At 48.2% G+C, this 17,514-nt stretch overlaps 1 protein-coding gene across 1 annotated transcript in view; it reads right to left on the bottom strand.

Moving 5' to 3' along the window:
- Positions 1–17,514, bottom strand: part of ss (aryl hydrocarbon receptor spineless) — a 73,271-nt gene that overhangs the window by 34,755 nt on the left and 21,002 nt on the right. The window contains exon 2 of the mRNA XM_084577395.1: positions 6,501–6,601. Coding sequence (XP_084433521.1) covers positions 6,501–6,601 — 101 coding nt within the window. The remainder of the gene's footprint in view (positions 1–6,500; positions 6,602–17,514) is intronic.

A 17,514-nucleotide genomic window follows, 5' to 3' on the forward strand; every position in this document is an offset into this window, starting at 1 on the left:
CAAGACGGCGATGCATGGCAGCCAGGTCCAGCGGCACCCGCATGGCAGCATTACCGTGAGCCGCGGACCTTTTCTGGCAAGGCTGGCGAAGACGTGGACGACTGGCTCACCAATTACCAGCGGGTGAGCAAGTACAATCGCTGGGATGCCACTGTAATGCTGGCAAATGTTTTTTTCTTGGACTCCACAGCCCTGACATGGTTTGAGAACCATGAAGCGTCCTTAACGAGCTGGGAGCGTTTTGAAGAGGAGATTCGAAATTGTTTCGGGGATATACCACAGACACCATACCGTGTTTCACCTTCAGAACGTAAGATAATTGACGAACAGGTGCGTGATATGATGCAAAGAGGAATCATTCAGGAATCATCTAGCCCATGGGCCGCCCCTGTGATTCTCGTGAAAAAGAAAGATGGCACCTGGCGATTTTGTGTCGACTATCGCCGCCTCAATACTGTCACCAAGAAGGATGTTTACCCGCTCCCACGTGTTGATGATGCCATTGACTGCCTCCATTCAGCTTCCTACTTTTCATCTGTTGATTTACAGTCCGGATACTGGCAGATACCGATGCATCCGAAAGACAAGGAGAAGACGGCATTCGTGACTCCCGATGGGTTATATGAATTTAACGTGATGCCTTTCGGCCTATGCAACGCTCTGGCTACCTTTGAAAGATTTATGGACACTCTTTTGCGTGGACTGAAGTGGCAAATTTGCATGTGTTACCTAGATGACGTAGTGATTTTCGGGAAGACCTTTGCCGAGCATAACAGCCGTTTAGCTGCGGTCCTTAACTGCATGGAGAAAGCGGGTCTCGTGCTGAACTCTAAGAAGTGCCGCTTCGGTGAACGCCAGATCGTTGTGCTTGGGCATTTGGTTGACAAAGACGGTGTTAGGCCTGACCCACAGAAGATTGAAGCTGTCAGCTGCGTCAAAGAGCCCAAGTCTGTGAAAGAACTCAGGAGCTTCCTGGGACTTTGCTCTTACTTTGGACGCTTCATCCCTAAGTTTGCTGACGTAGCCTACCCCCTCACATGCCTCTTGCAGAAAGATATTCCTTTCAAATGGACTCCTGAATGTGATTCTGCGTTTCGTCAGCTCAAGTTTCTTCTTACCTCGCGGCCCATACTGCGTCATTTCAGCCCGACAGCTCCCACTGAACTCCACACTGACGCAAGTGCATGGCATCGGTGTGGGTGCTGTGCTCATACAACGGCATGACGGAAACCAACACGTTGTCGCTTATGCAAGTCGCACCCTTAACAAGTCTGAACGCAACTATACCGTGACGGAGCAAGAGTGCCTTGCCGTCGTTTTTGGCGTACAGCGGTTTCGCTCGTACCTTTATGGACGTTCCTTTACAGTCATCACCGATCATCATTCACTTTGCTGGCTGGTGAATCTACGCGACCCCTGCAGTCGGTTGGCCCGCTGGGCATTACGCCTTCAGGAGTTCAACTTTACAGTGTCGTACAAAAGTGGCCGCCAACACGCTGACGCTGACTGCCTCTCGCGGCTGCCTCTCGCAACTACCCTCTGCGATGACAACTTTGACGACTATCTTGCCGCCGTTTCCGTACAATTTCCGGATCTTGCCACTTTCCAGCGAGAACAACGAAAAGATCAAGACTTGGTATCACTTTTTGAAAAAGCTCGTGATCCGGCATCTGCGAACCCTTTCTGCATTCGCGATGATTTGCTGTATCGAAAAAATTACTCGTCTGGCGGTGCACGCTTTCTGCTAGTCGTTCCGGCTAGCCTCTACTCCTCTGTTCTACAATCTATGCACGATGACGTTACAGCTGGGCACTTGGGGTTTGCCAGGACTCTTACGCGCATTAAGGAACGTTTCTACTGGCCAAATATGCTTCGAACGACTCAGCGTTATGTGAACTCTTGCGTGCAGTGCCAGCGGTTCGAGCTCCCCACGACTTCTCCGCCGGGCCACTTACATCCGGTGACACCATCGACCACACCATATGAGCAAGTGGATGTTGACCTCATAGGTCCGTTTCCCCGCTCGTCCAAAGGCAATCGCTGGGTCATCGTGTGCGTTGATCATCTCACGCGTTACTGTGAAACTGCCGCCATCCCTTCCGCCACCGCCGCTGACGTCTCGTTCTTCTCCACGTTGTCGTCCTCCGTCATGGGCCTCCTCGTGTAATTATCAGTGACCGAGGCCGCCAGTTTACGGCAGATGTTGTGGAGCAGCTTCTGCGCTATTGTACTTGCCAGTTGCGTCACTCTACGCCGTACCATCCCCAGACAAATGGCCTCGTCGAACGTACAAACCGGACACTGACGAACATGCTTGCGATGTATGTTGACTCACGGCACAAGAACTGGGATGACGTGCTTCCTTTCATTACTTACGCCTATAACACCTCGAAGCATGAGACAACTTCGTATAGTCCATTTTTCCTCCCCTACGCCCGTCCGCCTCGACGTTCTCTTGACACCATTTTGCCGTTCTCTCTCGACACCGAGCCGTCTGTTTCGAGCACCCTCTGCCGCGCTGAAGACGCTCGTCGGGTCGCCCGATTACGCACTCTGGCCTCGCAGGACCGCTCTAAGCAGCGCTACGATCGTCGGCATCAGGATGTCTCCTACCTTCCCGGCGACGTGGCTCTGGACACCTCTCCGCAAGCGTGGTTTGTCCCAGAAGCTGTTGTCGCACTACACAGGCTCATTATATATATATATATATATATATATATATATATATATATATATATATATATATATATATATATATATATATATATATATATATATATATATATATATATAAGAAGAAATGAAAATATGATTAGAGCGACGGCACAGCGCAAAGCCACTAAGTAGAGAGGAGAGCAGTAGCGAACAAAGCTGTATAATGTTGCTGAAAATTGAGAAAAATCCCTTCTTTTTTCTGATGCCATTCAAATAACCAGTAGTATATTCGTTCCCCCTGCATCTTAGGAAGGGAGCATCAAGTATCAGCGAAGTTTTTTATGCTGCCGCTTTTGGCATATAAATAGCAGAGAGGCCGGTTCGAACTTGCCTTATTATCCCAAGCAAGTGCGCAAAAAATAGCAAAACATAAAAACAAAATTCACTTCACTATACGCCTGAATGCTTGGTCGCCTATACCCTTATCTACGTAAACGCGCGGCGCCGGTATATCCACAGCCTCGATTAATTTCAAAGCGCGTCGGCCAGTGCAACGCTCGGTCGCTCGACTTCGAGCGTCGCCTCTTTAAAAAGCCAAGTCGACGGCCGACGCGAGCTCCTCTTTTCACCTTTTTGTCTTTCTTTTTTCGCCTCCTTTCGTTCGTTCGTACCTTCTCCTGTCTTCTGTTTTTCAGCCGCTTCTTTCGGCAGCTCGGCCGATCTCGTTCTACTGTCCGGCGCCATAAAATTTCCTGAATCGCCCGCAAGCCGGGAGCTCTGGCGACGGTGACACCTGCCATAAATATAGCCCCCTTGCCCCTCGTAATATATACGCTATAGAAGCGATTGTATGGGCGGATTACTGTCGCTATCGTCTTGGACTTCTGTTGTTGTTGTTCGCGCTTTTCAGCATAAAGTAGATGGTGTCGCAGGTCCAGGGCGCGAACATGCTTTGCTCTGCTCTTAACTTTTTTTTCTTAGTGAGAACGCCATTCGATCGAGCGAAACAAAAAAAAAAAGAACTACAAGAAAACGAACGACAACAGCACTCGGCAGCCTCTTCAACGTACATTTAATCTGCTTATACGAATACAAAAAAAAAAAAAGGGGGGGGGGGGGGAGGGGGAGTGGTGGCGGGAGAGGGAGGGAAGGAAGTCTTAAATATAAACGTGAGCACTTGGCCACAGCTTTTCATTGACACTGCGCTGTTTCTTCTTTTGCAGCAGTTACATACGCGATGTGGCCGGAATGGTTTCGTTTCAAGTTTCGTCAAACGAAAACCCGAGTTTACATTTTCTTCATATAGTTCCACTCGTGTTTAGACCACCTTTACGTGACCAGCGGTCGTTATAGGCCTAATTCATTAATCTAGTTGCTGAAAACTAAAGGAACGAGAGGCGGTTTAACCCAACTGTCGAAGTGAACGTTCCGTGCGAAGTGGTCAAACTTTTGCTTTTGTCTTTGGGGGAGGGGGGGGGGGGGGGGGAATGGTACACGCAACTCACAATGCCGGAATTATACGACGAGTGCGAGTCAAGTCGATTTTCGGGAGGAACTTGGAGCAGGTTTTACAAAGTAAAGAAATCTAAAGAGTGAGCACAGAAAAATGTACGTAAGATAGATTGAGTGAACGCCTGTGCTTCTGGAATATCTGAAGTCGTCCGGAACTCTTCTCTACGCTTCGAAATTCACGATAGTTGCACTGTTAATAGGAATAAATAGTTCGAACTTTGCCAGTGAGTGTATGCTGTTTACCGCGCCTAAATTCTCCCTTTCATATTTGTTAATGAGACTTAAAACGCTTCTAAAGAAATACAGATTGCTGTACGCTGTTTTCGTCTTGTAGCGAATGCTTCCCGTGCTTGCGACTGAACTTTTAATGAGGAACAAAATAAGTACAGAAGGTCATAAGTGTAAAAAAAATGCGTTAGCTGCTGCGTGCCGAAAAATACTGCCTATCGTGATGACCGTTTATTAGGCACATATTATCTTTTTTTTTTTTTTTTTCAGTAGAACTTATACCTGCAGACACTCTAAGTGCATAAGTACTCAGAAGAATACACTATGGATGCCCACTGGCACCTATTATATAAGAAATTTGTGCCCTAAGTTTGCTGGACAAGATTTTTAACCAGCTGCAGATGTGCGAGACAGCATTAACGAGCCTAGTGTTCTCTGTATGGCGATATATTAAATTATCCGCAATGACTGTTAGTTCGATTACTTCACTGTTCGACAGAGGTTTGTTCTACAACCCTCCGATTAGCATATTTCTATCCTGTGACGTTTTCAGACAATTCGTTGGCTTATTTCTTTTCCGCGGCATTTTCGGACAGCCTGTATTTTTTTTTTTATTAGCCCTGCGTAGCCTACGCGTCTTCGCGTGTCCCTACCATCTGCGATTTTGCATGTGTAGAGTGACAAAAAAAAAAAAAAGAAAAAGAAATTTGCAAACAGCAGTCTTTGAAGCCATGGCCGGAAAATTTGGTCAGAATTCGGGCTGCCCCTGGTTACAGCCAATTACTCGACTAAAATATTAATTATTGGAGGTAATTTCTACACGACAAAATGCATTTTGCAAGTCCGAGTATACGTTGCCAGAACGCATTTTAATAACAAGTTTGAGTAAACGAAACATTAACTGTTTGTTACAGAATAAGCCGCCATAGCTTCAGTACATTAGCGACGCAATATGTTTGGTCTTCACCCGACGCAGTGACTCAGCGTCTTCATCATTGAAGTGATTTCAAGTTCGTGGGTTCGACCTCGGCCGCGGCGACTGCATTGCGATGTAGGACATGTCGAAACGCCGTGTGCTGTGCGATGTCAGCATGCACCATAAAACTCCAGGTGGCCCATGTTTATCTTAAGCCTACAACTATACGCTATCACCGACAGCGAAGGCACCGCTTCGAAACGTGCAACGACGTAGTTTACAATTTAGTGACCTGTTACAGCAAGGCTTCGCGCTTCTCGGCATTGCAGTCCGCGCGTAAAGTTGCTTTCTTTGCAAAAGGGTGTGCTCGGCCGTAAACCACTCTCTCGGTGAATATAAAAGTGTGGTTCATGTGAAAACATTTCTCGCCCTCTCTCTAATTTTTTCATCTCAGAAATATAGAAGAAAATTACTTTAAGAGCTACACTTTTACATAGTAGATTTCGGTACCCAAGTAACACGAAGTGGGAGCCGTTTTATCGATCACCTAAACGGGTTATTTTCTCATTCATTGCTGAGGACAATTTATTTATGAATGTAGCCAAAGTCATTCTGGTTCTGCACTGTTTGTGACACATGCAGTGGAGTGTAAGTAGCATATTCTGTGTGCTCTTACTCGGCGTGCGTACTTGTTCCCGCAGAAACACAAAACTGCATCTACCTGGTTTGGATGTTGAATCGCATATACCCTGTCTCCAAGAACCTATTCTCTCGCTAGACTTCTAGGCACTCTTGATTTGGCTTCTATATTTGACTGGCTATATATGAGGATGGAGGGGGAGGGGGTGGCGGGCCATTTGTAGTCTCTGTTTCACATATTCTATCTGGGACAACATATTTCGACATACCCACCGCGTTGGCCGGGGTGGGTACGGCGCTCGACTACTGAACCCAAGGACGCTGGGTCCATCCCGGGCGGCCGCTTTTCGAAGGAGGCGAAAACTCAAAACACCCGTGTGCTATGTGGTGTCAGTGCACGTTAAAAAAACCACAGGTGGCAGAATTTTCCGGAACCCTCCACTACGGCGTCCCTCAGAGACTGGGTCATAAACCCAGACATGGCCATATGCGCGCACCAATTGGTTACTTCATTGCATGCCACATTCAGTGATTGACTGCGTATACGCACCTGCAGGATGAGATCTCCTTCGACGAGTGACTCGATGTACAGCAACTCCCGGCTCTTGTGCTGGTGGCTGTCGTGCCTCTCCAGGTTTCGGTGTAAAGAGGCTGCGAGGGGAGACCAATTGGGTCACTTAGTGGGAGGCACTTGAGGAACGAGTGCGCGAACTGTAGAATAGCTTTAATAAGGTTACCGAAACAACCAGAAAACGCTACCAGACGATGCAAGTGCCCTCTATAGTCTCTTTAACACCAGGTCATCAGAGGCGAACCAGGCTTCTATGTCGCTAAGCACAATGCCAACCGACAAAGTACAGGGAAAAGACTCGAAACCTTTCTGAAGTGTTTGATTGCTTAAAAGGAAAGTTCTCAGTCAGGCATCATGAACTTGGCGCCTGGAATTCCCTGCACGCTGGTGTCTACTAAGTCTGTTACATAATATAAGTCGCAGTTTTGGCAATCTACCCATCTACCCGTCATTCAATAAATTATTTTTCTTGCGCACCTCCCCCCCCCCCCCCCCTTCTCCCCTTCCTTCTTTGTTTTGTGTTCGGTGGGAGGGGGAGAGGGGGCAGAATATTTCAAAAATGTGTTTGGAAAATAGGAAAACAGGATTCTCCTCCTGCCACTAACAGCACCCTCTAGCAGTCAGAACTGTCGTTTTTATAGACAGGACGAGTGCTTTGCTTTTGTTTAAAATTTACGATATCAAATTCTGTGATTTCGCTTTGAGAAGTGACTCGTGGACTATGTGGGAGCGTATGACACGTCTACCAACCAAGATAGCTTCTAACATGCGCTAAGACCACACAGTCAACGAGCGTTTTGTCTGTTTGTTTGTTTGTTTTTTTTATCGCTTCCATATTATACGTAAATGCGGCTATCGCAGCCGGAATCGAATCCGCGACCTTGGCTTCAGCAGCTGAACGCCAAGGTCCCTGAACCACCACGGCGGGTTAGAATAGAAACCGACTGCGTATGTTGCCGTCCAATGCATTAACAAATGGTATGGGGCGATCAAGCTAATTGCCCCTCTAACTAAAACCTCGAACGCCTGACTGCACAAACGGATATACAGATTGTCCCTCTTCTGTCGGGGTGACGTAATGACTCAATTACTCGCGCTCACAGATGGAGCAGCCTGCGACGGCAGCTGGCGACTGGCGACAAATACGCCGCGTCTCATTCCCACCGCACTCACCAAATCTCCAAGTGCGTAACAACTTGACAGCTGTATACGGCTGAATTCGCAGTGGGAGTAGGACTGCATTGACTGGCGCGAGAGCGCTATCAGGAAGGCAATCACCTGCACACTTTCTAAGTGTCGGATGGGATTCCGCCGAAAGGCCGGCGAAACGATCCATCATGGAGGCGAGTCAAATTTTTATCCAGCATATTTGCGACAAATGTATGCGTCCTTCTTACATTTCTTTTTATTATTGACGTCTTTCAAGCTACCAGCCTCTCGATTTCCTTTCTCCTTCAACAGCAACACCGAAAAGTTCGCCAGGAAAAAAAGAAACGAACTCTAATCGGTGCTACATCGCCACCGCCGGCGCGTTCACGCGTAGGCGAAGCGCGCTCGCATGCGAGTGCATACGGGTGCTATCGGCCTCGACAATCGCTTGACGCGCGGCCGACTACCGCAATGAAGATTCAAAACAAACAAACGAAAAACGCGGGATGATACAAACAGCGACCCGTGGTCGGTGAGCGGGCGTAATATGTGCTTCCTATCTACATCTCCGGGCAGCAAGAGGCGACGGAAAGTGAAGGGGGTGTTTCGCAGTACGAGGAAAGGAAAATAAAAATAAAACAAAAAGCAAGAAAGGCAAAGTTAGGGGGAACTGGTTGCGAGAAGATCCGGCCCGCGCTGAAGCAGGGGCCGCTTGTAACGCACCGCTGCTGACGAACAGCTGTCAGCGGTCACCGAAGACGAGATACGGAGGGAAGAGAGGGTCGGGAGGGGAGAAAGTGGTTGGAAGAGGGGGTTGGACATGAGCCGGTGCCGGTACTAATGAGCCCTAATGGCGCCCGAGGGGGCAGGGGGGAGGGGGGGGGGGGGTGCGGGACAAGGGGAATAAATCGGAAGGGAAACGACGCAGGCGACGTGTATCGATGCATCCATTCCGACAGGTGGTGGGTGCAAGCAGGCATACATAGACAAGGCACGGCCGCTCAATTGAAGCATTGCCGTAAGCCAGGTATGGCGAAGTTTCTTCGGATACTGAATGCAGCGCCTTCTTGAAGTGTACTTTATTCCGATAGCGTCCTGAAGTGCAGCTCTTGATTCTTTTCGGTAAAGGGAATAGTACCTAAAGAAGAGCGACTCGAAATTTGCGTGGAGAGCTCATGGTTTTTTTTTTTTATCTTTCACTTTCGCAGTGATTAAAAAAAAAAGAAATGCTTATCGATTTAACTGTAACGGACCGTTCGACGCTAACGGAATTAAGCGGACGCAGCTGCCAATGATTCTGCGTACAGTCTTGTGAGGAAGGCACGTACAGCTGCAGTGCTCATTGGAACGAACGGCACATCAATTTTTCCGTTAAATTTTCTGTGACTGGATGAACCGAACGAGTTTGGGCCCGAGGTCGGGTGACTCTATGGGTCTGACAGAGCCGACCTGAATCCGGTCCCAAAAGATCTTGATCCTCAGTGAAAGTGCTAGCTGTCAGTTCGTAGATAAATATTTCCCAACTTATTTCCATTTTACAAATTCGGGTCAGTGCATGCATCAAGAGTCGCACATACGTCTCCGGTTGCCAAATCTTTCAAAATGGGTCAGTTACAGGTACACAACACTTCTTTAGCAGAGAAGTCAGCTAGAGACTTCAGAAACGGCCGCGGCAGTTTGATCAGGCAAATGCTACTACGACGTTCGACTGCTGATAGCTTTATTCCGTGTTGGGAAGCCCCAAGAGTTCTCTGAACTCGAAACCCACATTGATCCTATACATGAAAAAAAAAAAAAAAAAAAAAAAAAAAAGAAGGGAAGAAAGGAAGCTAAAGTAGAATTTTGTTTTGTTGGGTTTATGGAGTTTAACGTCCCAAAGCGACTCAGGCTATGAGAGACGGCGTAATGGACAGCTCCGGAAATTTCGACCACCTGGGGTTCTGTAACGTGCATTGACAACGCACAGCCCACGGGCGCCTTGCTTTTCGCCTCCATCGAAACCTGGATTCGATCCCGCATTCTTGGGCACCGCAGTCGAGCACCGTAACCACTGTACCACCGCGGCAGGCAGAGTATATCAAGAGTAGATTCACCCACCCATATTACAACTACCGGCGACAGCGTTTCTTTCTAGGCAGCAGCAGTACGCGTAGCGACCCTAGGCTATACTCAGGCTAAAGAGGGGGGCGACACGTACGCAATGCGACTGCTCGTAGCGCGCGCGTGCGTGTAATTAGCATAGGAGGACGCGGGATAGCGCCTCCGGCGCGCCAGAGGGGGCCTGCACGCCCCGCCCACCGCAGCCTTCCAAGCGGCCCCAAAAACGCTACGGCCACCGCCGCTTTTCGCTTTCACTGAAGTGTGCCCGGCCGCGCATCGCTCTTGCTGGCCTCGTGGTTCCTTTTCTTCTAGCCCGTGTATTTTCCTCTCGCGTTTCCTTCTCTGGCAGCGTACTCCGGTGACGCCGTACCGCGTCCTTCCGTCGGTCGGGTCCGGTGTTGGCCGCCCGGGCGACGTGATGGATTGCTTCCCGATTGCTGCGCCCACACGCCCACTCGGCCGCAGTCGAGCAGCGGAACGCACCGATGCCGCCGCCGCCGCGGCAACGCGTACTACAACAACCGCGGCACCACGGCGACGGACAGGCGCAGCTGAGGAAACAAACACACGCTGGAAAGCCGCGGACGCTTTAAAAAGCCTGGCTCCGAAGAATAGCGCCTCTGAGCTGTCTGGCATGTACAGACGAAGGCCACGCAGACGACTCTCAGAACCGTGAGAACGGGATCTTAGGTAGAGAGCTTGCCGAAATAATTACGCTATAGGCGATCAACAGACATAGCGAAGAAATTGGTGGATTTTCTGAGAAACGGGACATACGCCGTCACGTTAAAACGTTCGCCTGTTTCTTCTACAGCTTTAGCGGTTAGTGTTCGCTTGTTGGTTTCTCGTGCGTGAACGATCCCGAGGCGCCATCGCGTGGCTTGTGGCGCGTGCGCGGCTCGTGGGCGCGCTGTCACTCCGTCGTTCACTACCAGGAGGTGTGTCGCCGCGAGAGTGAATGCAAGTGATCATATGCATGTCAGTTTAGAGTTTTAAGCATGCCAAACATAGCGAACGTGTCAACGGGAAGAAGCTCCTGACGAGCGAGCAGGTCACGCCGCAGAGACAGAGGCGCCAGACCAAGGGACCCCACTCTTGGAAAGTCGAGGGACGGCGACCACTGCGGCACTGTATACACTCAGCTATTTGGATATCAGTTATATACGCTGACACTTCGAGCTCTGCGTGTTCGCTCTGCGGTAGACTCTCGAATATGCTTCGGAGATCAATGGTATACCTGTAAATATTGCCGCCTGACTGACTGAAACAGGCGCCTGATTTGCAGACCAAAACAGCGCTCGAACGCTATAGAGCGCGCCCGACACCCTTGCCTAATTCTATAGAAACTCCGATGCGAAATACAGGCACGTGATTCGTGAGCGAAACGCTTGTTTCCGAAAGCAGTCGGCACTTTTCTGTAGTGACTTCGTGTCCACTTTTTCAGCCATCCATTAGGACACTATATATTGCCAGAGATAAGAAGAATAAAGGAAAGGCCAGGGAACCTCGTTATAACTGCTATAAGAGATGGTGCGACGGAAGGGCTGGTAATAATTCCGACCTCTTGGCGTTCTAATTATACCTACGGACAGTTAGAGCTCGAGAGATTGTGCATTTTGCCTCCTCCGAAATGTAAATAGCCGCCGTTTGACCAGGTGCCCTGGCATGGGCTCAGGATCCGAACGACACCAACATTGCCCGAGTCGCTGCGGTGAGTGCTGTATATACCTCGAAGTAGTATATATGAAGTATGCAGTGCTACTACTGATGTATACAGTATACCTATCCAACTTTACTTCAAACGGTCGATATAGGATACCAAGTAGTCTTCGGCAAACGCCGGAACGCCGGCCGCTGTATGGAAATTGACCATTGCATCTCTCACTGTGATGTTAGGAGCGCCACTCCTATCGCATGCCAGACACGATGCTCAACTTTCCTTGGAGGGGCGAATTCGGGCTCCCGCCCACTCCATGCCGAATCACAGTCTGTCTTGTGATCTCCCCACCGTATATAGAGCCTCAGGACTTTCACATTACGTACGTCGTCTCGCGGGCAAGCGGCAACAGGAACAACATGATCACGAAGCGTATGCGCGCGTATTCTGCCCGGGACAAACCCGTCAATCCGTCTCTGTCGGCAAGACCCGTGAGCGAGGTGTGTCCGCCGTGCGCCAACGCCGCAGTTACAAGGCCCCGAGGGTTTCCGCGGAAGAAACGAGGGCCTTGCAGAATCGCCTGTTCGAACCAAGGGACCAAGGGAGTTTCACCGAGCTGGTAACGGGGGGATATCATTTGCGTTCGGCCCTCCGAAAATGAGTGTCCGCGGCGCGAGGAACACCTTATACTTTTCCGACTGCCTCGCCGACCCCTCCCTGCGTACCCTATGTGCCGCGCCGCCCGCTATCATCACAACTACCATCTCCATGAGTGGTACTTGCGAGTTGTGTATAGTTATTTTTGTTACAACTGCAGCAACTCTCAGTGCCCATGAAGGGCTCTATACATGCGATCTGCTGCCACGTACACTTCGGTTTCCCTCAACGATCTCTTTCCCGTGTTTCATTCCGAGTGGTCCTTTCATACGGGGGTGTGGCCCCAGTCAGTCTATTTTGCAGTGTCATTGAAGGTAATGCTTACACCAATCTTTTCGCCTATAGTTTTGTTCTACGAACTAAATGTAAGGATGCTATTGACATTCTAGAAGCTTTTTCTTTTCCTTTGTTTACCTCGAAATCGATTAAAAATTGCACGCGATACCCGTAATATCAACAGCTTTCAATAACTCTGTAACATCTGCTTTTATTTATTGATATCTTTTTTTTTGCGTTCGCCGCGCTTTACGCGCAATGAAGCATATATCCTTCTGTTGCCTTCTGGGGAACCTGTTATTGTTGGTCCTATATACTTCGTGACGCAGAGTACTTGTGGGCTTACATTGTCATCGACACATACGAGTCACTTAAGCGCATGCAGGGTTGAATGCATTTAGGGAAGCCACACTTTTAATCTTTCTATACGTCCTGGATGTATCAGCTCGATATGACAAAAGGAGCGAACATTTTATTTCAGCAACACAGAAACTAAGTTAATCCGGCGTATACATATACACAGTGGACGGCGCCTAACTTGCGTTTGCATTTCCTATTCATCGCTTCTCATTTGACTCGGCGGCCGCTTTCGATGGAAGCGAAAAGCAAAGCGCCCGTGTGCTGTGCGATGTCAGTGCACGTTAAGGAACCCCAGGTGGCCGAAATTTCCGGAGTCCTCCACTACGGCGTCTCTCATAGCCTGAGTCGCTTTGGGACCGTTAAACCCCACAAACCAAACCAAACCAAACCAAACCAATAATTTCACTGTGCCGGGAGTTTCAGAAAAGACAGCTACTAATTCGTTAAAGCTAGGTTTTTTTAAGGTGCGATCATGTGAAGGTGATTTCTGCGGCGCAATAACATTGCCAACGAGAGTTAGAAAGCTAGCGAATTATATTAATTAGTAATCCTGCTGACTGATTTTTCACGGTTAACGCTTAAACAATTGCAAACGTATATGATGAAAAGAGTTAGATGTAGCCGGCGGTTAGTGACAGCGATATCAGTTTTTAGAATTTCGAAAACGCGATTGCCCTCGGCGCTCTGACTGAGCAAATTTTGACCATATCGCTCCAAACGAAACATCGCCGAGGGTAATCGCATTTTCGAAATTCTAAATACTATCACTATTAATCGCACATAGCAATAATTACGAACTGAATTTATTCTCACCGATGATATCTCAACTTCTTTGTTATTTGCACTGCGGTGGCTAGAATATCTCGCCGATCCGTGTGGCTTGCTAACATTCTAAGCGTTTTGATCCCAGTGCATTAAAATATTATAGGAAAAGTCGAGCGTGGGCTCTTTGCTTTTCGCAGTACTCTCAGCGGGCTCGCTTCCGTTCCAGGTATGAGGAAAAAAAAAAGAGAAGACCTTACCACACGCGTATAATTCCATCTAGGCACCTAAATATAAGAGCTCAAAAGTTGAATGCCGGAAATTGAGTAGCGCGATTCATCGTCATTCTGCTGTCCACCGATGCTGGTTTTATTTTTCCGCAGATGTAATCTTTACACATCAAAAAGCCTATACAGTAGAACCCCTTTATAGTAAAGTCACCTGAACCAGGAAAAATCTTTACTATATCAGTTTCTTTACTATATATCAGTTGCCGCTGATGACATGGCTCTGAAGATGATGTCTGGTAAATAAATGGCTACTTACTGAACACAAATTGTTACTTTACGAAAAAAACACTCCAAAATACGTTCCAGCCTTCTCTTATTGTTTCTTTGTGTAATCTTCTTTTATTAATCTTGTGGAAGTACCTCTTTAGCATGAATGTAATGTGGCTACGAATGCAGCCGAGTTTAATGTCATGCGAAAATCAAAGCCTTGCATGAACATGGCGTCGTATTCCGCTCTTTCTGTCATTTAATAGACAATAGATGCGAAATGCGTGCGACAGTCAAGAGTGGCAAAACCGCACATGCCATGGCTCCACCTCTTTTCAACGCTGCTTCTTGCATCGCGCTGCACAGAGCTGCGAGTGTTCGGCCTCTACTTTCTTTCCTTACTTGCTTCACTTTTACTCTAGTTAATTTCTTAACGGACTGCGCTACCTTCTTTCCGCGTTCGTAGCCAGAATAATTTTTTTTTCCTACGCGCCACATGATTTCCCTCACGGCTCCGAAGTTCGCGTAAAGTTGGCTTCTCCTCACAATTGTGGTGTCTATTGGTAAAGCCAATTTAAAAAAAAAAATGAACCGCTCGGTGTTTATTTTTTTATTTTTCCTGACGATTTAAGGTAGCGCACGAGCGGCGACGTCATCGTGCGAAGTACGTTGTCGGGACAAACACACTTTACTATAGCAAATTTTGATCAAAAATGTCTTTACTATAAAGGGAGAAAAATCTACAGTCATCTATCGAAGGTGAACTTGGACTCCAGTTTCATTTTTCTATATCCGAGATTTTACTATATCAGAGTTTACTATAGAAGGGTCCTACTATTTAAAAAATAACGGCAGGCTCCCCTTAAGCAGCTGGGGCTATCACCCTGCTGTTACGCATCAGCATTTGAACGACATCTGCAGGCAGGCACCATGCATGCGATAAAGCTGGTATAGTGTTCATGTCATATTTTCAAGGGTTATTTATGGGAACAATTCACTCTACTGTCGGTGCAGTTTCCTCGGATTCATCATCTACTACCTGTCCTCCTCCCAGTAAGGAATAAGAAATGAACAGCGTAAAGAGAGGGAAGAAGCGCCGCCGCCAAAGAAATCTCATCGCGGAAGTAAATGCCCAGGAACAGAGACGGCAAGAGGCGAAGTAAAAGAGCAGCTTCGCAGGGCAGGGTCCAGTCACGTGTATGTGGACTATATTGAACCAAAGCGTTGACGATCTATTCATGAAGTATATCGGCATGTAATAGCGTACAAAAGAAAGAAGGCTTGAACCATGGACCGCAGTACGAGAACGACCAGCCGCATAGGTGGGTCCCACGCGAGTGAGAAATGGCGACTCTGATGACCGCACACGGAGGGACCCACCTGCAGGCAGTCTATGGGAGGACGGGGATCGCTGCGCGTAAAATGCCAAGAAGAAGAGCATCAGCGTTGTGTCCAAATGACCTTTCCCGTTTCCGCGGTTCCCCGCCCTTCGGTGCATGCAATGCGGGTGCAGAAGGGAGGGATGGGAGAAGCTCTCTTGTTGAACGCCATCTGTACTCTTTTTCTTTTACTTCTTCGCGTGAGAGGATTCACCGCGGAAGGCGAAGAAGCGCTGAATGTCTACCAACTCCCCCTTTTCTTCTTCTTTTATTCCTACGTGACCCGTGAGGTCCCATAAGGGCTGTAGCGGTGTATCTTAGCCCTTGTTACTCTGGAGGCCGTTTCTTTCTTTTGCACCGGCAATTCTCTCGCTCCATTCCCTCTCCTCCTCACCCCTCCCTCTCCTTCATTTTAAATTTATTTCGAGGCCGCATTAAGGTAAAAAAGGCAAAAAGGCCGCTTAAAGGTAAAATGAAAGAGAAGTGCAGCTCCACGCAGATACCGGTCATACTTTATTTGTCGCACGAAGTCCTCCGCACTTGGTGTAAATTTTCTGTCCAAACCACATCCACCCCTTTCTGGTACGCATTTTCTTTTCCTTTTGCCATCCTTCAAACATAACGGCTAGATACCAATGCAAGACCGTTGTTTTTTGGTGCCTCGGGACATTTGTGTATACGTTTGAAGTAATAAAACAGAAATATAACAATGCACTCCAGTTTGGCATCTGTCTCCCTACCCATTGTCCGAAGAAACGCCATCGAAGGAAGTGCCCCGGAAGTGCACCGTGACCAACCTCCACTGTGCATGCAACCGGACTTCCGGCATGATGACGTTGCATGACGTGGCGCTCGCGACTTTACTCACTCAGCTGCACGTGCTGGTGAGTGCTGAATTGGCAATTCTAGAAGTTTTCCCCCCTCACATCAGACTTCGAGAATGTTCCCAAAATGTCCTCAATGCAATGGCCGCCTTTGCGCGTTTCATCTATTGTAAGCGCTTTTTCTTCTCTCTCGCTTAGAGGGTTAGGAAGGTCCTGGGACAATTGTCCGAAATAATGACGTCGATTAGCTTGTCGAGTGTGAGAGAATTCACACTCGACTATTTCTACTACTACAGCCCTCTACCTCAGTGACACTATAGGTATTCGCTCTTCCCCGTTTCTACCCCGCCGGGGTGGCGCAGTGGTAACGGCGCTCGACTACTGTTCCCAAGGATGCAGGATCGAATCCCGGCCTCGGCGGCCGCTTTTCGATGGAGGCGAAAAGCAAGGCGCCCGTGTGCTGTGCGATATCAGTGCACGTTAAATAACCCCAGGTGGTCGAAATTTCCGGAGTCCTCCACTACGGTGTCTCTCATACCCTGTGTCGCTTTGGGACGTTAAACCCCACAAACCAAACCAAACCAAACCTCTTCCCCGTCTCTATTTCCACATTGCACGTGTCGTACGTCCCTGTATCTATAACGGTTCTTTTCATCCTTTTCATCCTTTCGATCTCTTGCCGAAACATTTCACAGCTTCACTTTCCGACGTCAGGGCTGGCAGCTTGGAATGTCTATTGTCGATTCCTGTATCGAAATCGGAGTTGGCCAAAGTCAAGGAGGTAAACAAATCAATGGGAAGAAAAGGAAACCAATACAGTGAGGAAAATATTTGGTTAGCAATCACTGAATGTAACCAGAAGACTACAAAGAAAATCTACAAAGCGTCCTCAAAAAGCTGGCTGTTCAACAACTCGTGCTGCATGACGATCGAACAGACACGTGTCCGGGGCTGCTGATGTACCAGCTAGGCTAACCAGAAATGCTAACAGATTTCAGTGTGAGGCAGAATTAATGAAAATCAAGCGAAAAGTAGGCTTGAACTAAGTAGAATAGCTATAGATACCAGACACTCGCATATGCATGCATGTAAATTTGTAGAACAAACAGCTTATAATGATGCACGCACTCCGCGCGTGAACAGGCAGTTCGCATACGTCACTCGTCACATGCATGAGCGCATGACCATCATGCATCACATGAATCACAGCGTCCCATGCAAGGGTCTCGAGCACAAATGTCTCGACACAAGCTTGTCGTATGTGTACTTTTCGTAACATGCCGTATTAATGAGACTGCCCACGAGGAAATATTAAGCAGTGGCACACCCTTC

This window comes from Amblyomma maculatum, chromosome 1, assembly GCF_055883805.1.
Source record: "Amblyomma maculatum isolate TAMU_Amacu chromosome 1, ASM5588380v1, whole genome shotgun sequence".
In the NCBI taxonomy this organism is placed as follows: domain Eukaryota; kingdom Metazoa; phylum Arthropoda; class Arachnida; order Ixodida; family Ixodidae; genus Amblyomma; species Amblyomma maculatum.